The sequence below is a fragment of the Schistocerca gregaria genome, chromosome X (genome assembly GCF_023897955.1).
Source record: "Schistocerca gregaria isolate iqSchGreg1 chromosome X, iqSchGreg1.2, whole genome shotgun sequence".
Classification (NCBI taxonomy): domain Eukaryota; kingdom Metazoa; phylum Arthropoda; class Insecta; order Orthoptera; family Acrididae; genus Schistocerca; species Schistocerca gregaria.
Genome location: NC_064931.1, coordinates 432934164 through 432950759, shown reverse-complemented (window position 1 = coordinate 432950759; position 16596 = coordinate 432934164). Strand labels below are relative to the sequence as shown.

At 41.4% G+C, this 16596-nt stretch overlaps 1 protein-coding gene across 5 annotated transcripts in view; it reads right to left on the bottom strand.

Moving 5' to 3' along the window:
- Nucleotides 1-11970: 11970 nt before the first annotated feature.
- Nucleotides 11971-16596, bottom strand: part of LOC126297991 (carbohydrate sulfotransferase 5-like) — a 712441-nt gene continuing 707815 nt past the window's right edge. For all 5 annotated transcript variants that reach the window (XM_049989306.1, XM_049989308.1, XM_049989304.1 and 2 more), the window contains one exon: nt 11971-14733. In XM_049989306.1, the coding sequence (XP_049845263.1) occupies nt 14415-14733 (319 nt within the window). In that variant the 3' untranslated portion in view covers nt 11971-14414. The remainder of the gene's footprint in view (nt 14734-16596) is intronic.

Here is a 16596-nt window from a genome sequence, read left to right as displayed (position 1 = left end):
GCAAGAATTCAGACGCGATCTCTGCCGGCGTTACAACAACAACCACTCAGGCAGCATGGGCCATGCCCAGTGAGTTAACATCAAGCATGCCTAGGACAGTGTCCTGGTCTACACTAAATGAAGTGCGACGTAAAAGTGAACAGTTTTACTACACCAGGCACAATAAGATATATGGGGCTGCTTCTTACATTAGTAAAATTTAGTCCTAGTGGCCACAATGTGCATGTGACTGTTATAATAGGTAGACAACAATGAACATAGGGTCTCAAACAACAATGAGAAAAGTTCCAGCAATGGGTCGAACTGCCGCAGCCCCTGATAAAAGGTGAGAGAAACCTGTGACAAAAGCATGACATACCTCCACATCTGTAACATGGAAAGCATGAAAATGCTGCTGTAGGAGGTGTTCGTACACCTTCCACTTTTCAGAGAGCATTGCTGGCAAAGCCCCTTGCTTGACTATGATGTGGCCCTTCTGTTTCTTTAGCTGTGTTTGAATCAGGGACTCCATGTCATGACAAGATGCAAAATGCAACTGCACAATGAAAAACACATGAAGATATTACCTTACCCATTGCCAATGTATTCTTATCCCACAAGAGAACACCACACAATGACTTTAAAAGTCTACAAAACAACTTATTATAATGGATACACTAGACTCAGAGTGGTTCACAATGACATTCTGGTAACACGTATGCAGAGGTAAATGTTTGACTAAGTTAGAGCTGGCCAGAACCATCTCTAAAACCTTTCAGGTAGCAGGTAGATTGCAGAGATGAGAGGCTGCACATGCATCCATGAGTGGCAGCCTCTGACAGTTGTTGAACTTCTAGCTGTGTCTATCGATTTCTGTGGTGTACCTTACAACTGCACACCTAGATCTCGGGTGTGGAACTGTGTGGGTCATCACAGTTTGAATTTATTTTCAGCAGTCTTTCCCCATTTACATGTGTGCTTAACACACTGAGCATTGGACTGCTACATTCAATGCCTTGTGACCACTAATTTCAATCAGTTGGTTGAATTAAATGACTCATAAGCTTTACATTGCAATTAATTTCCATGTGGTCTATGTTGCTCCTGACAGGGTAACTTCCAGCTGAGGGACTCTATTGGGATTATAGAATTACAATAGAATCAAACAGCAGATGATCTTATCATTGCTTGTAGTAAAATAACTTATAGATGAAGGAATACATTGACAGTACAGAGTTTCTTGCACATTACACAGATAGACAGAATTACAGAAAAAATGCAGGGAGGTATACTTTCTGTTACATTTTAACATACTGGAACATGCTGAAGTATTTTATCTGTAGTTGTTGACTACATTACAAAAAATATGAGAATTTAAATTTTGCTTCAGTATAATACTTTATATTTGAAGAACAGTGTGCAAGTTTTGAACAGAGGAAATTTGCCCATGTATTATGAGAAATTAACTCACTATACATACAGACATTTATGAAACATCCTGCACACAGCAGTCAATACGATCACCCTTCTAGTGGCTGCAACAAGGGTAGACTGGGTTCATAATCCTATTCATTTATGTGGTATCATCACCATCATATATACAAAATTTGGAATACATTTCACATAAATTTTCTCAGAATGTTATAGTCTTAGGTGGAGATTTCAATTTACCTGATATAGATTGGGAAAGTCAGATGTTTAGGACGGGTGGTAGACGCAGAGCGTCGAGTGACATTATACTGAGTGCACTATCCAAAAATTACCTCGAGCAATTAAACAGAAAACCGACTTGTGGAGATAACATCTTGGACCTACTGATAACAAACAGACCAGAACTTTTCGACTCTGTAAGTGCAGAACAGGGAATCAGTGATCATAAGGCCGTTGCAGCATCACTGAATATGGAAGTTAATAGGAATATAAAAAAAGGGAGGAAGGTTTATCTGTTTAGCAAGAGTAATAGAAGGCAGATTTCAGACTACCTAACAGATCAAAATGAAAATTTCTGTTCTGACACTGACAATGTTGAGTGTTTATGGAAAAAGATCAAGGCAATCATAAAATGCGTTTTAAACAGGTACATGCCGAGTAAAACTGTGAGGGATGGGAAAAACCTACCGTGATTCAACAGCAAAGTTAGGAAACTACTGCGAAAGCAAAGAGAGCTTCACTACAAGTTTAAACGCAGCGAAAACCTCTCAGACAAACAGGTGCTAAACGATATCAAAGTTAGCATAAGGAGGGCTATGCGTGAAGTGTTCAGTGAATTCGAAAGTAAAATTCTACGTACTGACTTGAAAGAAAATCCTAAGAAGTTCTGGTCTTACGTTAAATCAGTAAGTGGCTCGAAACAGCATATCCAGACACTCCGGGATGATGATAGCATTGAAACAGAGGATGACACGCGTAAAGCTAAAATACTAAACACCTTTTTCCAAAGCTGTTTCACAGAGGAACACTGCACTGCAGTTCCTTCTCTAAATCCTCGCACAAACGAAAAAATGGCTGACATCGAAATAAGTGTCCAAGGAATAGAAAAGCAACTGGAATCACTCAACAGAGGAAAGTCCACTGGACCTGACAGGATACCAATTCGATTCTGCACAGAGTACGCGAAAGAACTTGCCCCCCTTCTAACAGCTGTGTACCGCAAGTCTCTAGAGGAACGGAAGGTTCCAAATGATTGGAAAAGAGCACAGGTAGTCCGAGTCTTCAAGAAGGGTCAGTGAGCATATGCGCAAAACTATAGACCTATATCTCTGACGTCGATCTGTTGTAGAATTTTAGAACATGTTTTTTGCTCGAGTATCATGTCTTTTTTGGAAACCCAGAATCGACTCTGTAGGAATCAACATGGATTCCGGAAACAGCGATCGTGTGAGACCCAACTCGCTTTATTTCTTTATGAGACCCAGAAAATATTGGATACAGGCTCCCAGGAAGATGCTAGTTTCCTTGACTTCTGGAAGGCATTCGATACAGTTCCGCACTGTCGCCTGATAAGCAAAGTAAGAGCCTACAGAACATCAGACCAGCTGTGTGGCTGGATTGAAGAGTTTTTAGCAAACAGAACACAGCATGTTCTTATCAATGGAGAGACGTCTACAGACGTTAAAGTAACCTCTGGCATGCCACAGGGGAGTGTTATGGGACCACTGCTTTTCACAATATATATAAATGACCTAGTAGATAGTGTCGGAAGTTCCATGCGGCTTTTTGCGGATGATGCTGTAGTATACAGAGACGTTGCAGCATTAGAAAGTTGTAGCGAAATGCAGGAAGATCTGCAGCGGATAGGCACTTGGTGCAGGGACTGGCAACTGACCCTTGTAATGTATTGCGAATACATAGAAAGAAGGGTCCTTTATTGTATTATTATATGATAGCGGAACAAACACTGGTAGCAGTTACTTCTGTAAAATATCTGTGAGTATGCGTGCGGAACGATTTGAAGTGCAATGATCATATAAAATTAATTGTTGGTAAGGCGGGTACCAGGTTGAGATTCATTGGGAGAGTCCTTAGAAAATGTAGTCCAGCAACAAAGGAGATGGCTTACAAAACACTCGTTCGACCTATACTTGAGTATTGCTCATCAGTGTGGGATCCGTAACAGATTGGGTTGACGGAGGAGATAGAGACTATCCAAAGAAGAGTGGCGCATTTCGTCACAGGGTTATTTGGTAACCGTGATAGCTTTACGGAGATGTTTAGCAAACTCAAGTTGCAGACTCTGCAAGAGAGGCGCTCTCCTCGCGGTGTAGCTTGCTCGCCAGGTTTCGAGAGGGTGCGTTTCTGGATGAGGTATCTAATATATTGCTTCCCCCTACTTATACCTCCCGAAGAGATCATGAATGTAAAATTAGAGAGTTTAGAGCATGCACGGAGGCTTTCAGACTGTCATTCTTCCTGTGAACCATACGTGACTGGAACAGAAAAGGGAGGTAATGACAGTGGCACATAAAGTGCCCTCCACCACACAGCATCGGGCGGCTTGCGGAGTATCAAAGTAGATGTAGATGAATACCATGCCATGCAGTCCCCTTCTACAACTTGGCAGTAACCCATGTAACTTCAATGCCAATCTGCAGCTGGGTCTGTGCACACCCTCCTCTGCTCTCACGCCCAGTACCACCATAGAGCTGACTTAAAGGATGCTGCATCAATCTAGGCTCATCTCAGTCTGTTAGTCAAGTTCTGTCTGTGTTCTCAAAGTGGTATCAGTTAGCATATATTGTTATTGTGTATGACAAACCTCCCTATCTCAAGGGCATGTGTTGGACTGTATTCAGGATCTGCTGTTACCTGAATTCAGTAAAACGAATTACTTATACACTACATGTTCTTCTCATTACTTTTGATCTCTGTCAAAGAACCCATCAACTCCTTGGAATCCACCACCAAGCTGACCAAATGCTTTGAGTACATAACAGAAAACATTAATCACTGTGGTTGGTCACTGTTGTTTGGTGAACTATAAGGATACTCGGACTGGGGTTATAAATTGTTGCCACTGTGTAAAACGGCAGCCTGACAAACAATTAACCACATGCCCATCTTGGCTGTGGTACAATCTGAAGACAGCACTCTATCAAATTTTCTTCAGGAAATTGATACCTTAACTCCATTTCACCACATTGGCTCTACCACGAATCTTCTCTCTCTCTCTCTCTCTCTCTCTCTCTCTCTCTCTCTCTCTCTCTCTCAGTATTAATTATTACTTTCAATAATGCAGTTGTCTGCTATGTACAAATGATGTAAGTGAACTGTAGCACTGCTGGTACGTATGTGCTAATTTTGTACATTACAGTGCCATAGTTCGTATATGTATCATAAGTTTGTACAACATAACTGCACCACTTTCTGTTTTGCAAGCATATTAAAATTTTAAAAATTCTGAAACAATCACTCACAGAATAGCATGTAACACACTATATTACATGTATACTAGAGGTCACTAAGAAAAAGAAACCATTGGGTAAAGTATCACAGGACATTTCACAGACTTGACCATCCTTCATCAAAACATGCAATCAACAAAAAAATAAAATACAACAATTTGAAGATGAGCTCCAATCTTTGAACTGCACTGTTGTTTGCATCACTGAGAAGTAGTGTAGAGACACAAAGTCCAACATCTAGTATTATCATTGCATGAAAGGACAGACTCTTTTCATGGGACTACTTCAAAGAAAGTGAAGACACACACATTGAAATATCAGCTATTGAATTAACAAGGCTTGACAACACAAATAAGTTAATCATTTTCCATGTGTATCGATCTCCCAATGGTATTATGAACACTTTTTTCAATAAATTAACAGAGGTTCTAGGTACAGTCTCAAATCCTAAAGTTCACAAAATTTTGTGTGGAGGTATAAACATAAATATCATAAATGTAAACACAAATATCATAAATGAAACAAACAGCACCCTCATAAATAGGGTTCTGAGTTTTGGCATGGTGAAGTGGACTGACAGGGCGAGATATAACAGAGGAAGACTGTAGAGACGAAGGTGCAGTTATATAGTGACTGAAGTGGTATGCATGGGGACAGGGTGGAGATGGGTATTGGACAGAAGATAGCAGAGACTGAGATGAGCAGTACTGTGGGATCAAATTATGTGATGTAAGGATAATCCCATCTATGTATTTCACAGAAGCTCAGATTTAGATATGGGGATTCAGATAGCATGGCTTTGAAATGAAACACAATGTGTTCAGTAGCGTATTCTGTCACTGGATATTCAACTCTGTTCTTGGCTGTAGTTTCGTGGAGGTCATTCATTTGAGTGGACAGCTGGATAGTAGTCATGCTCAAATGAAAGGCTGTGCTGAAGTTCAATAGAACTGGTATATGATATGACTGCTTCTACAGGTGGCCCTGCAAGTCACAGGATACGATATCCCTGTGCCAGAACTAGAATATGACATTCTGAGCGGGTAACTAGGGCAGGTCCTGCACTGATTGATATTGGAGTAGGTGTGGACTTGTCTGCCTTAACTGTACTGTAAGTTGCTACTCTTGCTACTTCTATTATTCATATTCCACTTTTCATTGTCATATTCATTATAATGTGGAACATATCACTATTTTACAAAGCCACTATACCACATTAGTCTTTCCAGTGTTTATTTCACTGATCATTTACAAAGCTATGCTGAAGCACATTAATTTGTAGGAAGACCCCCCCGCCTCCCCCCTACTGCTCATCCACTCTTGTAAGTGGACAACTGAGAAAATATTCTTTGGAGCAAAAAGGCAAATAAGGAGACAAGGTGATCGGAAATGGAGCTGAGGCTAAGAATGGACAAAGTGAGGAAATAAATAACCCATGCCCTTGCCAAAAGAACCATCCTGGTATTTGCCTTAATGGATTTAAGGAAACCATGAAAAGCATAAATCAAGATTGCCATAAAGCAATTTGAACCCTGGCCTTCCTGAAGGTGAAACGATTGTCTTGATTACTGTGGCACCTTGCTCAGTGTTATCCATTAAATCATTAAAATCACTGAGTAAGTGGTTAAATCAAATTAAATTGTCAATATTCTTGAAGTGCACAGGAAATAAATGTGGTGTGAGAACAAAAGGAGAGGTGCCTTCGGGGCCTGAGTAGTGTAAGCAGATGAAAAATAGAAAATTTTCCATATCTTAAAATGCATATCACACTAAATGGTCTACAATAGCACTTAGGATGCTGGTAATGGACTGTAGCAACACTGTGACTATCTATGTAAAACTGCTGTAACAAGAAGATGTTGTGACAGTGCCACGACATTTAACAGTGCCGCCACGACAGTACGCGCAAACGGCGATAGAGGCGCTCCGCAAATCACCTGAGTGCGGGAGCGCCACCTAGCTACGAACGGCGCCGGCCACATGTCAGAGCACGGCAGTCAAATTCGAGAGACTGAGTTGTTATCATGTGATCAGTTATTGTTTCTAACAGAGAGTGTTGAATATCCACGCAATTATTGGTGATTAAAGGTTATAACACTTTTTGGCGACGAGGTCGGATATTTTCACTGCGTTGTGGATTTGCGTGTTTGTGATGGGGCACACATGGAACAGCTTGTGCAAGCGCTCATTGAACAACAAACACAGCTGACGGCTACTATTCAGGATCAACAAACACAGCTGACGGCTGCGATTCAGGCGTTGTCAATGTCGCTTACTCATCGTCTGACTTCCTCTTCTCCGCCTCCATTCCCTCCTTATGACGAGGCCGCTGAAGACTGGGAGGATTATGAGAAGCGTTTGCGGCAACACTTCTTGGCTTTCAGCATTGTCGACGCTCCTATGTGTAAGTCGTTATTTCTATCTTGGATTTCCCCTCGGATCTATCAGCTGCTATCTCAGTTAGCCCCTCTGCGGGAACCTGCCTCACTGTCCTTCCAAGAAATGTGTGACTTATTGTCTAACTATTACCAAAAAAACACCCATGTTATTGCCGTCAGTGTGGCATTGTAACAGTGTTGTAAACAGCCCCATCAATCTTACTGGGCTTGGGCGGCGGAACTACATAGTCTGAATAGGAAATGTCAGTTTGTCACGGACACTCATCAAGAGTCTTATGCTGATTCAATGGTTAGGGATGCTATTCTACGGCTTGCTCCTGATAAAGAAGTTCGGCAACATGCCCTACAACTGCCAAACCCGTTGTTGTCGGAAGTTCTAAGCATCGCTCAATCCTTTGAAGTGTCTCATGCTGCTGGCACGTAAATAGACACGTGGTGTGATGTAGGCACTGTACAGTTAACTCTCGACACAGACAATTTGCCTGTTTCACAGGAGAACGACGATGTGGCGGCAGTTCACTCGCGTCAACAACGTCGCGTTGGGCCGCAACACTCGCGGCGAAACCAGCAACCACAGAAGCTGGTTCGTTCCGCACTTCCTTCTTGCCCCCATTGTTTTGTACAGCATGACAGGCCAGCGTGTCCAAAACGTTGGGCCACGTGTAATTCATGTAGGAAAAATGGCCATATTGCTTCTATGTGTCAGTCCCCTAAAGTTCCTGTCGATGAGGCGTCGGACATGGATGTTCACTGTGTGCTTTCTCAAACAAATAAGTTGTTTGTTACTGTTCGTTTTCTGGATAAAGACATCCGCATGGAAGTGGACACTGGCTCTGCAGTAACTCTCATTAATTCTCGCACGTATTTGGCGTTGGGCTCCCCTCCTTTGTCTCCAGTTACGCGAAATCTGAGGACTTATAATAAACAGAAAATTCCTATCATGGGCCAGTTTGATGCTTTCACTGCCTACAAGTCTGTTGTTCGGCCCCTCACGTTTTATGTGGTGGATCATGCGGGCACTGAAAACCTGTTCGGTTATGATGCTTTCCAGTTGTTCGGGTTCTCCATTGATGATGATGATGTGCACCTCATATCTGAGGATATTCCGTATCAACACCTGGATGGATTGTGTTCTGAATTTTCGTCCGTGTTCTCTGCTGGTCTGGGTTGTGCCAAGGATTTTGAAGCCCACATTACTCTTACACCTACGGCTCACCCTAAGTTTTTCCGGGCACGCCCTATTCTGGTGGCGTTGCGTGCACCTGTCAAGGCTGAGATAGACAGGTTAACAGCTTCAGGGATTCTCCTTCCGGTTACCTCCAGTGGATGGGCATCGCCGATCATGGTTGTTTCTAAACCAAACAGGAGTCTGCGATTGTGTGGTGACTTTAAAGCCACTGTCAGAGCCTCATTGACACTTATCCTCTTCCCCGTCCGGAGGAGTTGTTTACCAAGCTCCTGGGGGCCAGTTCCTTTCCAGACTTGACTTATCAGAGGCGTACCATCAGTTGCCGTTGGATGCTACTTCCAAGGAATTTCTCGTTATCAACACTCCTTGTGGGTTGTATCAGTACAAGCGATTACCATTCGGCGTCGCTAGCGCACCGGCCATTTTTCAGCGGTTTTTGGAACAGCTCACGGCTTCCGTTCCCGGCTGCATAAACTATCTGGATGACATTGTTGTCACGGGGGTCTCCACTGAGGAGCACCTTCGTAATTTGCGTTCACTGTTTCGGGTTTTGCATTCAGCTGGGTTGAGGTGCAATTTGGACAAGTCACAGTTCTTCCAACCCTCCATTGTGTATCTTGGTTTCCACTTGTCCCGTGAGGGTATACGTCCTCTACGTCAGCACGTTGCGGCCATTAACGCTCTACCCCGACTGTCTACGGTCAAAGAACTTCAGGCATTTCTAGGCAAGATTGCTTATTATCACAAATTCATTCCATCCGCAGTGGCGGTAGCTTATCCTCTGCATCAGCTGTTACACAAAAACGACCCTTTCCGTTGGTCCGGCGGGTGTGAGCAGGCTTTTGTCCACCTGAAGGCTCATTTGCAGTCGGCGCCTTGTCTTGCCACATTCCGGCCGGGCCAGCACTCGGTTCTAGTGACCGACGCGTCGCAGTATAGCCTATGGGCTGTTCTCACCCATCGGTATGCTTCCAAGACCTATGCTTCCAAGACCCTCAACGAGGCGCAACAGCGTTACTCTCACATCAAAAAGGAGGCGCTCGCTATCATTTATGCTCTAAAAAAGTTCAGCATTTTTTTTTGTATAGTTCTAAGTTTCACCTCATCACTGACCAAAAACCGCTGGTCTCTCTGTTCAGCCCATCCGGATAAGGCAGCTCACCGCCTGCAACGTTGGGGCTTATACTCGTCTCATTTTCATTATGAGATTCACTATTGCCCCACGTCCCAGCATGCCAACGCTGATGCATTGTCGCGATTGCCGATGGTCCCCGACCCGGTTTTCGATCGTGATGAACTCCTCTGTTTCCACATTGATGAGGAAGAACATCGTGCGGTCGAGGGTTTTCCACTTACAGGTTCGCAGGTCACGTCGACTACTGCGCGGGACCCGGTCCTGCGTCGGGTGATCGGTTTTGTTCAACGGGGTTGGCCAGACAGGACCAAGGGCCAGGCATCGGATATCCTTCGCAACTACCATGCCTTGTGCCTTCGTCTGTCTGTTCATGATGGTGTTGTTCTTCTGGCCAAGGATGGCGCATCTCCACGGGTCGTGGTGCCAGCCTCTCTCCGCAAAGATGTTCTCAAACTGTTGCATGAAGGCCATTGGGGTGTTTCTTGGACTAAGTCCCTGGCCCGCAGGCATGTTTATTGGCCCGGTATTGATTCGGACATCGCCCACATGGTTGCTGCGTGTGGTCAGTGTGCTCAACAACTGGCTGCACCTCGTACAATGCCCTCTCTGTGGCCTAATCCAGCTCAGCCATGGGAACGGGTGCACGCCGACTTTGCCGGCCCCTTCCTCGGTACTTATTGGCTACTGTTGATTGATGCCTTCTCGAAGTTTCCGTTTGTTGTTAGATGTCCGTCACCCACCACTGCGGCGATGATGCTAGCTTTGTCCAAAATCTTTGCGCTAGAAGGTCTTCCATCCACGATCGTCATGGACAATGGCCCTCAGTTCTCTTCGCAGGCCTTCCATGATTTTTGTACTGGACAAGGGATTCATCATGTTACAGCATCTCCCTTCCATCCGCAATCGAATGGGGAGGTCGAGCGCCTTGTCCGCACTTTCAAATGCCAGATGAAAAAATTCCTTAATGATTTTTCCACAGATGACACTCTGCTGCAATTTCTGAGTTCTTATTGCTTCACGCCTCTGGGTGATCGCAGCCCAGCTGAACTCTTGCATGGCCGCCAACCGCGCACTCTACTGCACCTGCTTCACCCTGTCAGGCCTTGTGCTGTGTCCCCTAGTGCGGGAAAATACTCAGTGGGCGCCGACGTGTGGGCATGAGGGTATGGATCTCACCCTAAATGGATTCCATGGGTGGTCAAGGCTCTTCGCGCCCGCCGGCTTTGTGAAATACGTACGGGCGACGGCACGGTTGTTCGCCATTACGACCAGATGCGCCCACGAGTGGTGGCCACGCCGGTGCCACCACCCCTTCCTTCGCCTCCACCAGCCTGAGAAGCCAGTCCTGTCGCTGCTGCCGATCTACCGTACGTGTTGATCAGCCGACGTCGCTACCGCTTCAGAGTATGCCGGAACCGGCCCCAGTCGCAACGCCGCCTTCTCCGGGACCCATATCGCTGGAGCACACTCCCAGGTCCACAACACCTATGGATGCTGCTCCGGAGTTTTCACCCATCATCTCATCCAGGAGGCACGTTCCACGCACGAGCTTCCATCCTGGACATTTTCGACCATACTCTCCTCGGGGCCTCACAAGAGGCCATGGATGTCTTTGCGCTGTACATGTCTCCAAGGAAGTGAGTGTTTTTTTTTTCCAAGGGGGGAAAAGTGTTGTGACAGTGCCACGACATTTAACAGTGCCGCCATGACAGTACGCGCAAACGGCAATAGAGGCGCTCCGCAAATCGGCTGAGCGCGGGAGCGCCACCTAGCTACGAACGGCGCCGGCCGCATGTCACGGCACGGCAGTCGAATATGAGAGACTGAGTTGTTATCGTGTGATCAGCTATTGTTTCTAAGAGAGAGTGTTGAATATCCATGCAATTATTGGTGATTAAAGGTTATAACAGAAGAAACGCAATTTATGGAACATAGTACTTTATAAGGCAACACGTAAGATAGAACGAAGTGCAGGCTGTGCATAGCACTGAACACACTGACTGGAAAATAGTGATATAGGTAACATAATAGCCAAGGACTCATTTGCAATTGTTTAAATACTACCGGTTTTTTGGCAGTTCAACAGAGCACGCCAGGGGGCTGACCTAGATGGTCCCCATAAGTGAGCCTGTGAACTGTAGGATGCACAGTCTCTGAAATTGCCCATTCATGAGTGAAGGTATACCAAAAATAAACTATAGCAAGTAAAAGCAATAACAACTATTTATGTAAAAAAATCTTTATTCTATTTCCAGAGTGAAACTTGGTGTGTATTTATATTCATGTGGTGTACTAAGACGATAAATATCTATCATACGCAATGGATTTTGAGACATGAAATCATATATAATAGGAATGAACACAACATTTTGTTTTCAGTGTCTACTTTTATTTGAAACTGATCTCAGATAAATTTTATTACTTGAGAAGAGTGTCTCTTGATTACAAAAGCATTCTTTTGAATTTGGGTAACAACCACCACAATAAAAAATTAACACATGCCGTTTGATAACATCTTCCTGTCAAAACCTGACATGCCAATTTATTCTCCACATGATAAAAACTTCTATGGAAAGTTTCTTCTAAAATCGACTGTACATAACCATTTATCATGGAATAACAACACAATGTTACACAAACACTTGTTTTGACAATATTTATTTTTTTCTTGATTTTGCAGGTTACATAAACACAACAAAAGTTTAACAAATTATAGTTCAGAAAGCTTGAAAACATGAAATTTACATTGACTCAAACCAGCATATGTAGGAAGAAATAAAGTAACTCCTTAACTAAAAAAATGATTATCGCCAATGAAAAAAATAATATGCAAGTTATCCATTAAAAAAGATTTTTTTTTTCCAGACCAACAGTCTTAATATATCATTAATACTTTCATTATTGTGTTTATTGAGCCTAAAATATCGAAGCCTATATTAAAAATCAATGGAAATGTTATTGAAGGCACTCTTCACACTATGGCAGTGTTCTATAAGGCAGGTGTGGATCTACATATACAACCAGAAGAGTAAAAAAATGGAGGCTGCTTTATAAAAATCAACCCAAAAATTCCTCACTTTTATTACAACTGAAATACTTAATTGGTATCTTGTCTTGCTAATAATGATCTTATTAGGTGGCTAGACATTGCAGTGTGTATCAAAGAAACACATTACACCTCATCTGGGAACTGGAGTAGATTAAATACCTACTTCATTTGCCACTTCAGTTCACTAAAGCACGTAGTACCTAATACTTCGAACTAGAGTCCTGGAAGTTACAGTAACCGTAAAATATGCACTAGTAAAATGACAAGGTCAGTGCCAGTTTTGGTAAATTCCTATGACATTACTTTAATAGCTCCTATATGATGAAAAAACTATCAATAAATCTCTTCCAGCATTGATAAAAACATGAGCAAAAATTGTAAGTTATTCCAGACACAATAAAACATTATACCAAATGCTAACAATGGGCCAGTCCACAGCTGGATTTCTAAAAAAAACACTTGTTCAACAACAAATAGCACTGTGAAAAGTAATTCCTTTCAGTCTTGCACAACACTGCTAGTAACTGTACATATTGCTGTATTGTAATTGTAAGTATTGCTTATTGCTCTAGCAAGCATACAATATTCTAAACCCAGTGCTGATATCCAACTCCCAGATCAAAAATTTCATGAAAACTTTTAAGCTGTGTTTTACTTTTGACTCTATAATGTGTGTCATCCACTAGAGGATTCTGAGTGACAGTAAAAACAAAGCACATGTCAATTCAATGTTTGATAAGAAAGGACAGAAAACAAAATCATTGTGCACTTTCACAAAGACATACAGAATTGTAAAACTGAAGCTTTTAACAACACTCAATAATCTCATTATTAAAGTATCATTATACTTTTTTAGAAGATGTACTTATATGATCAACTATTTCCTATGCAAAAAAATCAAGAACAAGAAGCCCACATGACAATTTAATGTCACAGAATAAAACTAACTAAAATCAGTGGAAGTAGCCATTTTATTTTGGCAGCTTTACTGTGGCATGTAAAAAAAAGTCAAGTAGGAGAACATCAGATCTGGAAATGTATATGTATTTTAATAAAACTGCCATCCCTTCCATATCAATTGACTACCAGGGAGTACTATTATCAACTGTGAGAAAAAATGACCAATTTAATTGCCCATACAATACAATAATAACAAGTAATTTATATCTACAGCTGCCAAACATTAAAATTGTGATAATCAAATAAATAACTATGTCAGCAATGTAAAAATGGCCCAATCTTTTACTCCACTCTCAGACATTTCTTATGAGCACTGTATCATTAGTCTTTTATGTTTGAAAACTTAGTATAATAGTTCTGTTAAATAAGAACTACTAGAGAAATGATATAATCCATATCACATGATGTGTCTCACAATATGTTCTAAATGCTAGCAGATTCCCTAAGTGCCATCACAGACTGAACAATTTTATTGCAGAATCCCTTTGTTAGTTTGAGGTTGTCCAAAACAGAAAAAAGGACACCTCACTCTAAGTTTACAACTACTCTGCTTCACATATAACACACAACAGTTCAGATAAAAAGAAAATTCAGGTATACTCAGACATGGAGGGAAAAGCTATTGGCTGATATCATTCTGACCAGCAAATATCTGATTATACAAAAAGAAGTTGTCCAAATAAAAATGTACTGGAATGCTTACAGAAATAACAGTTCAGTATTTCAATGCTATGAATTACCTTTCTTAGCAGTGTTCTAAGGCAATCTCTTCAGTATCACAACCACAAAATTGTGCAAGGCACTATGCAAGCTTGTAGTCACTCAGTGGATTAAACTCACGTTGATGTGTGGAGTTAAATGCCTCCACATATCCCCAAGAATCCATGGCTTGCTTGCAGTGTCGTTGTATAGCACGCACTTCCAGAAACGAAAGATCTTGACGCCAATGGAATGGAGCTGATTTCGAATTACGATATGTGCTGGAAACTCCACCAACATCCACTTTTGTATGTGTATCAAGGAACTTTTGAACATTTGGGTGGAAGTCCAGTCCAAAAAACTGGAACAGTTCTTTCACACTTCTGTAAGGTGTCACTGATAGGTCTTCATATCTCACAACCCTGCAGAACAAAGATTTCAGTATTATTAGATTAGATTAGTACTTGTTCCATAGATCATGAATACGACACTTTGTAATGATGTGGAACGTGTCAGGTTAATAAAAGGTGTCTATACAAGATATTCCATTAGACAAAATATTACGACACTCAATTTATTTTTCTTTTTTGTGTAGGTTGGGAAATTACCCACTTACTATATCCAAAAATTCATCTAATGAGTAGAAGGAGCTGCCATTAAGAAATTCTTTTAATTTCCTTTTAAATGCTATATGGCTATCTGTCAGACTTTTGATGCTATTAGGTAAGTGACCAAAGACTTTTGTGGCAGCGTAATTTACCCCCTTCTGAGCCAATGTTAGATTTAACCTTGAGTAGTGATCATCCTTTCTCCTAGTGTAGTAGCCATGTACACTGCTATTACTTTTAAATTCCTTCAGATTGTTAATAACAAATTTCATAAGTGAATATATATATTGTGAGGCTACAGTGAAGATTTCTAGCTCTTTAAATAAGTGTCTGCAGGATGATCTTGGATGAGCTCCAGCAATTATTCTGATTAAACGCTTTTGTGCAATGAACACTCTTTTACTCAATGATGAGTTACCCCAGAATATGATGCCATACGAAAGCAGAGAATGAAAATAGGCGTGGTGAGCTAATTTACTCAGATGTATATCACCAAAATTTGCAATGACCCTAATAGCATAAGTAGCTGAACTCAAGCGTTTCAGCAGATCCTCAGTGTGTTTTTTCCAGTTCAACCCCTCATCAATGCGTACACCTAGAAATTTTGAATATTCTACCTTAGCTACCGATTTATGATCGAAGTCTATATTTATTAATGGGGTCATTCCATTTACTCTGTGGAACTGTATATACTGTGTTTTGTCAAAGTTAAATGAGAGCCCATTTGCAGAGAACCACTTAATGATTTTCTGAAAAACATTGTTTACAATTTCACCAGTTAATTCTGGTCTGTCGGTTGTGATAGCTATACTTGTATCATTGGCAAAAAGTACCAGCTTTGCATCTTCGTGAATATAGAATGGCAAGTCATTAATATATATTAAGAACAGCAGTCTTCAAAAGTGTTCACAATTAAATTTACACCGTAATTTTGAAAGCTGTTGGTAATCAATATGCTGTTACTGATTTGCCACTCTTTGTAAGGAAGTGCAGTCTTACCAGGCCTAAGTAACGAAATACAACATAAATAAATTTCCTTTCTTTTTTTTAAAAAAAATAAGATAAACAAATGATAGAGCAAAATCTGACTCCCTTTCATAGCAATTAATATTAATCTAATAAATATTTGTAGACTATACAAAAGTTCTTATGAAATGAATGTTTGACAGATATTACCCATGTGCCCTGAATGATTGTCCCTCTCAACCTAACTCTCTCTCTCTCACATTTTGTACCAGTTAGGCACCACAGCATGAATGACATGTCTCCACTCCCTCAAATGCTATTCTTTGCTTTAAAAGCTGAGAAGCCGAGACCTTCCTCAGTCATGGTCATCTTTAACAGTATACTTTTTTTCTTACCTGTACCATCTGGATTTTAGTTTTGGTACTGCAATTTAAAAAAAATGAAAGGATCAAAAACCAATAAGATACACAAGTGGGTAGTACTCATTAGAAATAAGTACAATTTGAAAATTGATTTTTTAAGCAAGTCCAAATACTGAAGTTCTGTAGATACAGTGAATGATCAAAAGAGGAACAGTTATTGTGTTCAGAAGATTGTTGTTCATTTTCACTCATCTTCACTTTTTCACACTCTTTACTGTTAATTGTAAAAAGTTGCTACTAAATAATATGCAGATTGAATCCATCAATTTTCTGATCACCATCTTAACTA